Source organism: Leucoraja erinacea, chromosome 2 (genome assembly GCF_028641065.1).
Source record: "Leucoraja erinacea ecotype New England chromosome 2, Leri_hhj_1, whole genome shotgun sequence".
NCBI classification, from domain to species: domain Eukaryota; kingdom Metazoa; phylum Chordata; class Chondrichthyes; order Rajiformes; family Rajidae; genus Leucoraja; species Leucoraja erinaceus.
This window is the reverse complement of record NC_073378.1, coordinates 35515025-35525496: the sequence shown is the minus strand read 5'-3', so window position 1 is coordinate 35525496 and position 10472 is coordinate 35515025. Positions and strand designations below refer to the sequence as shown.

Below are 10472 nucleotides of genomic sequence, written 5' to 3'. Positions count from 1 at the left end.
GAAACACAGTAATCCAATACCATCACTCTTCGAAGAAACGGTGTCTTCGCGTGTAAGATCTCACATGTCTGTACCAACATAATCTGTTTTGGCGATTTCTTTCCACGGTTTAAAACGACCTGTCCCTAATGCCAAGGCCGCGTTCTCTCTTTACGTGCAAAACAATTTCTGGTTTTCCTTTTCAACCCAGACTCTAGGCTGGCAGTTTTTTTCCCCCCATTGGAATCTCAGTCCTCCTAAAACACGTCTCTCGGTCCCTCCTGAAGAAACGCGTTGATTTTTTTTTGTTTGCTGTTTGGAAAGACTCGCGATCGGGCATTTATCGATCGCGCATTTTTACAGCATTCGGATCACAATGACTTCAATTCACGATCCCCCTTTTCATTTCGCTCCAAGATAAAACAGCAAGTCAGTTTTCTTTCACTCGTCGCGTTTTAATACGTGAACACCAGGTTTGAAATACTTGACTCCAGCCATTCCCCTGAAATCATCTCGCTCACCTCTGGCGTGCAGTAGTCTGGGAACTCGAAATGAGACGCGGACTCCGGCTCGAAATTAAACTCCAAATCTCTGTCCAGAGACGAACTCAAATTGCCCAGTGTCATGTTCTCGAAAGTCGGGCTGGAGCTAAGGTCCATTAGGTCGTCCTCAAACTCTTCGTCGGAAGACGAGGCCAGAGACGAGGAGGAACAGGAGTGGGTTGTGGAAGGGGCCGGGGAGATCGATCTCAAACTACCCGGGTGTTTGCGCTGGTCTCCGGGCGAGTCGGGCACCCTCGCTCCCGTCCCGCCGGCCAGGTCTTCATAGAAACTGACCGGGTCGATGGGCTCGGCTGAACAGCTGAGAGTCGGGCTGGCTGGCACGGCGGCTGAAGACGTGCTGCCCAGAGTCCCGAACGACCGCCTCTCTTTTAGTTTCTTATCTACAATGTGCTTGGAAGCGGCGCTGGTCCGCGCTTTGTAAATTGACTGTTGGTTGCTAGTGTTTGTGTTAGAAGTAGTGGTGCCTGACTGCGGGTGCTGGTGGACAGTCGGCGCCTTGGTGAGCGTGGCCAGGATGATCTTGTGCGTTTTGCTGGACTTGCCAGCGCTACCGTTGCCGCCACTGCTCTTTTTCGCCGACGGTTTAGTGTTGACCTTTTCGCTTTTCTCCCCCGGCTTGCTGCCCGCACATTTCGCCTTTTTCCGCGGCCTGTATTTGTAATCGGGGTAGTCCGCCATGTGCTTCAGGCGCAACCTCTCGGCTTCACGGATGAAAGGGATCTTATCGCTGTCTTTGAGCAACTTCCAGCGCTTGCCCAGGCGCTTGGAGATCTCCGCGTTGTGCATGTCCGGCGATTGCTCCATGATCTTCCTCCTCTCGATCTGCGACCACACCATAAACGCGTTCATGGGTCTCTTGATGTGCCCACTGGCGGTCTTGCACCAGCTAGGCTCGTCCGTTTTCTCCCCGTCCGACGCGAGCGAGTCCGTCGCCGGCGAGCAGGCAATGCCCAGATCTGAAGCGCCGGAGTCGGTAGACTCTCTAACGAGCGCCGCTTCCGTGTTCTCTGCGTGGTTCGTCTGTTGCACCATGCTCTCGCTCTTTCCCCTAAAATATATTGTGACTCTATGGGCGCTGAGGGGTGAGAGCAACAAAAAAGGCTTTCTTGTTTTATATATCAGACGGTAGCAGTTTGGTCAGCTTGCACTTTTTCTTTCCCTGCTATTTGCAGAATGCTTTGCAAGCTGCCCCTCGCCTTCGCAGGAGAGAACCTGGTTTCTTGTTTTTTTTTAATGTGTATATACTTTGGCACAACCTTCCCCCTCTGACCATGCGGGAAGACTGAGTTATATATTGAAAAAAAACTTGGGTCTGCGGCTTAAACCAGACGCGAACTCGCGTCGGTTCTTATCCAGTCCCAGGCTCGGTGACGTCGAGTTAAAGGTGTCCTGGCCGCAGCCAATGGGCGGCCGCCGCTCGCCCAGACCGCGTCTGTTTCCAGGGGCCCGCACCGCCCCCGCTGCTCCCATTGGCCCGTCCCCGCCCGGCGCCTGCAATAAGAAGCACCCAGGCTGACCTCATTCCAGTTGACACTGGCAACTTAAAGGGGGCAAGGCTGCTCATGCATTCCCCTCCCTCCTCCAGTCTCCTCTCTCCTCCTCTCCTCCTCTCCTCCCCTCTCCTCCCCCCCCCTCCCCCCCCCCTCTCCCCCTCTCTCCCCTCTCCCCCTCTCTTCTCCCCCTCTCCCCCCCCCTCTCCCCCCTCCCTCCCTTCATCTCCTCTCTCTCTCTCTCTCTCTCTCTCTCTCTCTCTCTCTCTCTCTCTCCCCCCTCTCTACCTCTCTCTCTCTCTCTCTCTCACTCTGTCTACCCCTCTCTCCCTCTCTCCCCCCCTCTCTCCCTCTCTCTCTCCCTCACTCTCCCCCTCTCTCTCTCTCTCTCTCTCTCCCTCTCTCTCCATCTTCTCCCTCCCTCTCTCTCTCTCCCTTCCTCCCCTACTTCTTCTTCCCCTCTCCTCCACCACTCCTCTCTCTCCCCCTTCCTCCCCTCCTCCCTATCTCTTCCCTCCCCTCTCCTTTCCTCCTCTCCCTATTTTGCACCCTCTCCCATCCTTCTCCTCCCTCCGATCCATCTCTCTTCCTCCCGTTCCGCCATCCGTTTCTCCTTCCTCCACCACCCCCTCCCATTCCTCTACCTCCGCCCCTTCCCTCCCTCCCTCCCTCCCCACCCTTCCTTTTCCCTTCCCCTATCCCGTCTCTCTTCCGCCCCTCCCCCTCCCATCCTTTCCACTCTTCCCTCACCTCTCTCTCCCCTCCCCTCCCCCACCCCTTCCCTAGACGCCCCCGCCTTTCTCCACCCTTCGGCATTAAATTAACGCTGCATGTTGTGCCTTCTCTTCCCCCAAACTGGCATTAGCCCGTCCCACCGACTCAAGACACCAAGCAGCACAACGCTCGGTCTTGGGCGAAACTGGACTAACTGTGTGTGTGTGTGTGTGTGAGAGTGAGAGAGAGAGAGAGAGAGAGAGAGTGTGTGCGTGTCTGTATGTGCCTGCCTGCCTCTCTCTCTCTCTCTCTCTCTCTCTCTCTCTCTCCCCCCCCTCCTCTCTCATCCCCCCTTCACTCACCTCCCCTTCCACTCTCTCCCTCCCCTTCCACTATCCCCCTCCACTCTCCCTCGCTACCCCCCTCCTCTCTCTCCCCCCCCTCCTCTCTCTACCCCCCCGTCTCTTCCACCCCCCTCTCTTCCACCCCCTCCTCTCTCCCTCCCCCATCTCTCTCCCTTCCCCCCTCTCTTTCTCCATCTTTCTCTCTCTCTCTCACGCGTACACACTGACAGCTCGTCCACTTATGTTAAGTTTCGCGAAATTGACACGATATCGTGCGTCCAAAATTGATAGGCTGCAGTTACACTTAAAGCGAAAATCAGCCCCTGAAACACTCCGAATGACTTCGCCCACACCTGCAAGTATTATCTCCTCCTTGATATCAAAAGAGATTACACAGGAACCCGTTCCTTTGCTCTTTAATAACATTAAGCAGTTCAGTACAACCTACATACATAAAACGCACGCCGAACAACACATCGAATTCAGCACTTGTGTTTCCCTCCCCCTCTGTTTCCAAGAGAATCGTATGAACACTAGCAGTAGCACAAAAAGGCACATTAGGTGGGTTGAGTAGAGTAAAAAATAGAGGCGCGTCAAACGCATTGGTTTGCGACCACCTTTTACCGTCTTGACAGATATAGGATAAAACACAAGTGCTCCATATGCACATAGAGGTTTGTTCAGGCTAAACTGAGAGAGAGGAATACTAATGCAACGTTGGTAGAACTAGGCATGTTTTTAAAAGCAACGTTTGCATGTAATACATTCTAAAAGATATCATCTTCGCACAATGTAGCTTTAAAATTTAGTCCAATGAGTAGATTCGAACTGATATCCGATAAAGGAGTCCACATTTAATCGGACTCTGATCCAAGCAAATGCGCGCTGCGCGTTTTAAATGGCAAAGAGGTTATTGACATAGATACAGTGTGCTAGGCTGCACGAGGTTTCAACTACGTGTAGTTAATCGCATACAAAAAAAACATTAAAACGAGAAACTGATATTGTGCCCAATCGTGTTAACTTCACATGTTGCGAGACGGTAGGTGGCGGTACTGCGCCTATATACTCATCAGCCGGTTGCTGTAATTTGGAGCCCGACTTTGAACCCTGGGTGGCTGAAAGAAAATAGAGAGCACACGATTTCTCTCCCCACACACACAAACACAAAATTAGTTGGATCTTTTTTTCCAACTTCATATTGTTAACAGGTCACTCCTTTCACTGTGATAAGAGTCAAATAAACTGGGCCTTTGGTTCTGAAGCATCCCCTTCATCCCCTTTTCCAGAAATGGTGCCTGGCCTGCTGAATTACACCAGCTTTTTGTGTCTATCCTTTGTTCTACTCATCTATGCCGACCAAGATGCCCCATCTAAGCTAGTCCCATTAGCCCGTGTTTGGCCCATATCCCTCAAAATATCTTGAAGAGTTAGAAGAGGAGAACTTCTTCAAGGTAGGCATATGTTTAACCCCATAGATGCTGCTGCACCCGCTGAGTTTCTCCAGCTTTTCTGTATAACCCCATAGATGCTGCTGCACCCGCTGAGTTTCTCCAGCTTTTCTGTATATCCCTCAAAATATCTCCTGTCTACGAACCTGGCCTGAGTGTCATGTTAGGATGTAATGTATTGTTGTACTTGGAGCTCCTTGAGACCCCTCCTTATTGGGTTTACATCATAGAGTCATACAGCAGGGAAAAATGCCCTTCGGCCCAACGTGCCCACACTGGCCAGCGACACTAGTCCCACCTGCCTGCAAGTGCTCTTATCCTTCCATACCTGTCCTACTCATCTACCTGTCTAACTGTTTCTTAAATAGTATATGATCTTCCAAAATGATGAGACGTGGCATGTGCATGGAGCATAGAAACATAGAAACATAGAAAATAGGTGCAGGAGGAGCCCATACGGCCCTTCGAGCCTGCACCGCCATTCATCGTGATCATGGCTGATCGTCCCCAATCAATAACCCGTGCCTGCCTTCTCCCCATGTCCCTTGATTCCACCAGCCCCTAGAGCTCTATCTAACTCGCTCTTAAATCCATCCAGTGACTTGGCCTCCACTGCCCTCTGTGGCAGGGAATTCCACAAATTCAAAACTCTGGGTGAAAACATTTTTTATCACCCCCTTTATTCTAAGACTGTGGCCCTTGGTTCTGGACTCGCCCAACATTGGGAACATTTTTCCTGCATATAGCTTGTCCAGTCTTTTTATAATTTTATATGTTTCTATAAGAGACCCCCTCATCCTTCTAAACTCCAGTGAATACAAGCATAGACTTTTCAATCTTTCCTCATATTACAGTCCCGCCATCCCAGGGATCAAACTCATGAACCTACGCTTGATGGGTATCTAATGCCAAGGTTAGATATAAAAGGAAAATATTCAAGCTCAGAGTAGTATGTCCAAACATTGTCACTCAGACAAAGTAATGGTTCCGGCTAATACCTGCCTTAAATGTAAAAATGTAGCTTCTCAGTGCCAAATTTGATTATAATTCAATGGAGAGCAATCATTGTTGGTATTGTAAACTATGCAATGATCAATACCACCAAACCTGATACCACTGCGTATCAGTTTCAGTTTCAGTTCAGTTTAGTTTATTGTTCCATGTAACAGTGAAAAGCTTTTAGACAATAGGTGCAGGAGTAGTCCATTTGGTCCTTCGAGCCAGCACCGCCATTAAATGTGATCATGGCTGATCATCCACAACCAGTACCCCGTTCCTGCCTTCTCCCCATATCCCTTGACTCCGCTATCTTTAAGAGGTCTATCTAACTCGCCATTGAAAGCATCCAGAGAACCGGCCTCCACCACCCTCTGAGGCAGAGAATTCCACAGACTCACACCTCTCTGTGTGAAAAAAGTATTTCCTCATCTCTGTTCTAAATGGCTTACCCCTTATTCTTAAATGGTGGCCCCTGGTTCTGGACTCCCCCAACATCGGAAACATGTTTCCTGCCTCTAGCGTGTCCAAAGCCTTAATAATCTTGTATGTTTCAATTAGATGCCCTCTCATCCTTCTAAGTTCCAGAGTATACAAGCCCAGCCACTCCATTCTATTAATATATGACAGTCCTGCCATCCTGGGAATTAACCTTGTGAACCTACGCATGTCCTTCCTCAAATTTGGAGACCAAAATGGCACACAATACTCCAGGTGTGGTCTCACTAGGGCCCTGAACAACTACAGAAGAACCTCTTTGTTCCTATACTCAATGAAGGCCAACATGCCAGTCACTTTCTTCACTGCCTGCTGTGCCTGCATGCTTAATTTCAGTGACTGATGAACAAGCACTTCCCAGATCCCATTGTACTCCCCTTTTCCCAACTTGTCACCATTTACTTAATAATCTGCCATCTTGTTTTTGCCACGGTGGATAACCTCACATTTATCCACATAAAACTGTATCTGCCTTGCATCTGCCCATTCTCCCAACCTGTCCAAGTCACCGTGCATCCTCCTCACAGTTCACACCCACCCAGCTTTGTGTCATCTGCAAAATTGCTAATGTTACTTTTAATCCCTTCATTTAAATCATTAATATATATTGTAAATAGCTGCGGTCCCAGCACCGAGCCTTGCAGTACCCCACTTGTCACTGCCACCAATCTGAAAGGGACCCGTTAATCCCTACTCTTTGTTTCCTGTCTGCCAACCAATTTTCTATCCATGTCAACACTCTACCCCCAATACCGTGTGCTCTAATTTTGCCCACTAATCTCCTATGTGGGACCTTATCAAATGCTTTCTGAAAGGTACACTACATCCACTGGCTCTACCTTGTCCATTTTCCTAGTTACATCCCCAAAAAATTCCAGAAGATTAGTTGCTTGCTAACCAGTCAGCAGAAAGACAATACATGATTATAATCGAGCCATTTACAGTTTATAGATATGATATGGGAATAACGTTTAGTGCAAGGTAAAGCCAGCAAAGTCTGATCATGGATAGTCCAAGGGTAGAGAGTGGTTCAGCACTGCTCTTTCTGGTTGTGGTAGGATGATTCAGTTGCCTGGTAACATCTGGGCAGATGTTGTCAGTCGAGCTAGGCCACGTTGGGTGGGATCTCTCTGCAGCAGGAATCCATGCGATTGGTCTTCGGGTGCCGGGAGTCAAAGTTAGGGGAGATCTAAGAGGAGTTTAAGACGATCTTTTCCTCCAGAGATGCTGTCTGACCCGCTGAGTTTCTCCAGCTATCTCCGGTTTAACCAGCATCTGCAGTTCCTTCCAACACATCGCTGTAATGTAACAGGTGCAGTAGTCTGGTATCCAGTCTGACATGGTGCAAGTATGTGTGAGGAGGGGGGGGGGTCATGGAGAGGTGAACTGGTGGAGAGACTCGCAATAGGTGTGTGGTATGATCTGTCACATAGCTAGTATTTGTTAGGACGCGTTAAACCGAAACACAAGATTGTGAGCGCTCAGCAGGCCTGAACACATCTATGGAGCAGGAAACGTTAGGACCAATGTGTTTTTATCCAGTCAGAGACGTGCAGGTCAAAAATAGCAGAACTCCACGATTCTCGTTGAGTTATATCTGACTGTGGGAAATGTGATTCATAGCTACTTTGTGCCACTCATTTTTTGAGGATGTAACTAGGTAAATGGACAAGGGAAAGCCAGTGGATGTAGTGTACCTGGACTTTCAGAAAACATTTGATAAGGTCCCACATAGGAGATTAGTTGGCAGAATTAGGGCACATGGTATTGGGGTTAGAGTGCCGACATGGATAGAAAATTGGTTGGCAGACAGGAAACAAAGAGTAGGGATTAACGGGTCTCTTTCAGAATGGCAGGCAGTGACCAGTGGGGTACCGCAAGGCTTGGTGCTGAGACCGCAGCTGTTTACAATATACATCAATGATTTGGATGAAGGGATTCAAAGTAACATTAGCAAATTTGCAGTGGAAACTGTGAGGAGGACGCTATGAGAATGCAGAGAGACTTGGACAGGTTAGGGGAGTGGGCAGATGCAAGGCAGATGAACTTTAATGCGGATAAATGTGAGGTTATCCACTTTGGTATCAAAAACAGGAAGGCAGATTACTATCTAAATGGTGTCAAGTTGGGAAAAGGGGAAGTACAATGGGATCTGGGGGTCCATGTTCATCATTCTATGAAAGTAAGCATGCAGGTACAGCAGGTAGTGAAGTAAGCGAATGGCATGTTGGCCTTTATAACAAGAGGAGTCTAGTACAGGAACAAAGAGGTCCTTCTGCAGTTGTAAAGGTCCCTAGTCAGACCACACCTGGAGTATCATGTGCAGTTTTGGTCCCCTAATTCGAGGAAGGACATTCTTGCTATTGAGGGAGTGCAGTGTAGGTTTACAAGGTTAATTCCCGGGATGGCGGGACTGTCATATGCTGAGAGAATGGAGCGGCTGGGCTTGTACACTCTGGAGTTTAGAAGGGTGAGATGGGATCTTATTAAAACATACAAGATTGTTACTCAGAGGGCGGTGGTGGCCGGTTCTCTGGATACAGTACTTTCAAGAGAGAGCTAGATAGGGCTCATAAAGATAGCGGTCAAGGGATATGGGGAGAAGGCAGGAACGGGGTACGGATTGGGGATGATCAGCCATGATCACATTGAATGGTGGTGCTGGCTCGAAGGGCCAAATGGCCTACTGCACCCATTGTCTATTGTCTATTAGGAGGATGTTTCCACTAGTGGGAGAATCTAGGACCAGAGGTCATAGCCTCAGAATAAAAGGATGCACCATTTGGAAGGCGATGAGGAGGAATGTTTTTAGTCAGGGAGTGGTCCAGAAGAAGAATCAATTTGATGCTTCATCTGGAGCATGAGGTAGTGACAGCTGGTAGAGCTGCTGCCTCACAAAACCAGAGACCTGGATTCAGCCCAGACTTTCAGTGCTGTCTGTGTGGAGTTTGCATGTTCTCCCTGTGACTGCATGGGTTTCCTCTTGATGCTCCAGTTTCCTCCCACATCCCAAAGACATGTGGCTTGTGTATTGTGTGCAGTTTTGGTCCCCTAATTTGAGGAAGGACATTCTTGCTATTGAGGGAGTGCAGCGTAGGTTTACAAGGTTAATTCCCGGGATAGCGGGACTGTCATATGCTGAGAGAATGGAGCAGCTGGGCTTGTACACTCTGGAGTTTAGAAGGATGAGAGGGTATCTCATTGAAACATATAAGATTGTTATGGGCTTGGACACGCTTGAGGCAGAAAACATGTTCCCGATGTTGGGGGAGACCAGAACCAGGGGCCACAGTTTAAGAATAAGGAGTAAGCCATTTAGAACGGAGACGAAGAAACACTTTTTCTCACAAAGAGTGGCGATTCTGTGGAATTCTCTGCCTCAGATTCTGGCAGGTTCTCTGGATGCTTTCTGGAGAGAACTAGATAGGGCTCTTAAAAATAGCGGAGTCAGGGGATATGGGGAGAAGGCAGGAACGGAGTACTGATTGGGGATGATCAGCCATAATCACATTGAATAGCGATGCTTGCTCGAAGGGCTGAATGGCCTACTCCAGCACCTATTGTCTATTGTCTATTGGCTTTGTGGCTACATTGGCCTCTGGAAATGCCCTGTCCCACAGTGCAAGTTCATTCCAAGAGCTCTCCTGAGTTTTAAAAAAATCGAACTCGTGGTAAGCACGGAGAATTAATGTAGCGGGTATGTCGGAGCTCGGGGACGTCCCTGAGCGGCTCCTAACGCTAACGACAGGTACTCGGGAAGACTCGCTAACGGCAGGTAAGCACGGGAAGACTCGTGAAGATTTTTCAACATGTTGAAAAATGTCCACGAGAGCCCCGAGTGGCCATTACCGTAAATCTCCAAGTTCGAATCAGGGCAAACTCGGGAGAGCTCTTGGAATGAACTCGTACCGTGGGACAGGGCTTTAAACAGCCCCCAAATGTGTAGGGAGTGGATGAGCCTTCATGACCCTTCTACAGCTGACTTGACTGGTATTCGTGGCACCATCTTAAAATTTACACTCCATTTGACCAATGTGGATGTAGTGAGGAGCATCTGAGTTGAGTTTAGCTTATTGTCACGTGCACCGGGGTACAGTGAAAAGTTTTTGTTGCGTACTAACCAGTTAGCGGAAAGACAATACATGATTACAATCGAGTCATTCTCAGTGTGCAAATACGTGATATGGGGCTATCGTTTAGTGCAAGGTAAAGTCCGATCAAAGGTAGTCAGAGTGTCCCCGATGAGGTAGATTATACTTGAGCACAGCTCTCTGGTTTTGCGGTGGGATGGTGCGTTCATCCTATTACCGACATCCTATTCCTTTTCTCCGGAGATGCTGTCTGACCCGCTGAGTTACTCCAGCTTTTTGTGTGTCTATCTTTGGTTTAAACCAACATCTGCAGTTCCTTCCTGCACATTCGGCCACCCCCTTCCCC

General features: G+C 48.8%; 1 protein-coding gene across 1 annotated transcript; it reads right to left on the bottom strand.

Annotated features, from left to right (window-relative positions):
- Positions 1–214: 214 nt before the first annotated feature.
- Positions 215–1893, bottom strand: sox4b (SRY-box transcription factor 4b). Its single transcript, XM_055654817.1, has one exon. The coding sequence runs from the start codon at positions 1572–1574 to the stop codon at positions 435–437; it is 1140 nt and encodes a 379-aa protein (XP_055510792.1). The 5' UTR covers positions 1575–1893; the 3' UTR covers positions 215–434.
- Positions 1894–10472: the final 8579 nt, after the last annotated feature.

What these genes read in the sequence shown, in the direction of transcription:
- sox4b (XM_055654817.1), bottom strand. Translation starts at nt 1,574, where the DNA reads ATGGTGCAACAGACGAACCACGCAGAGAACACGGAAGCGGCGCTCGTT.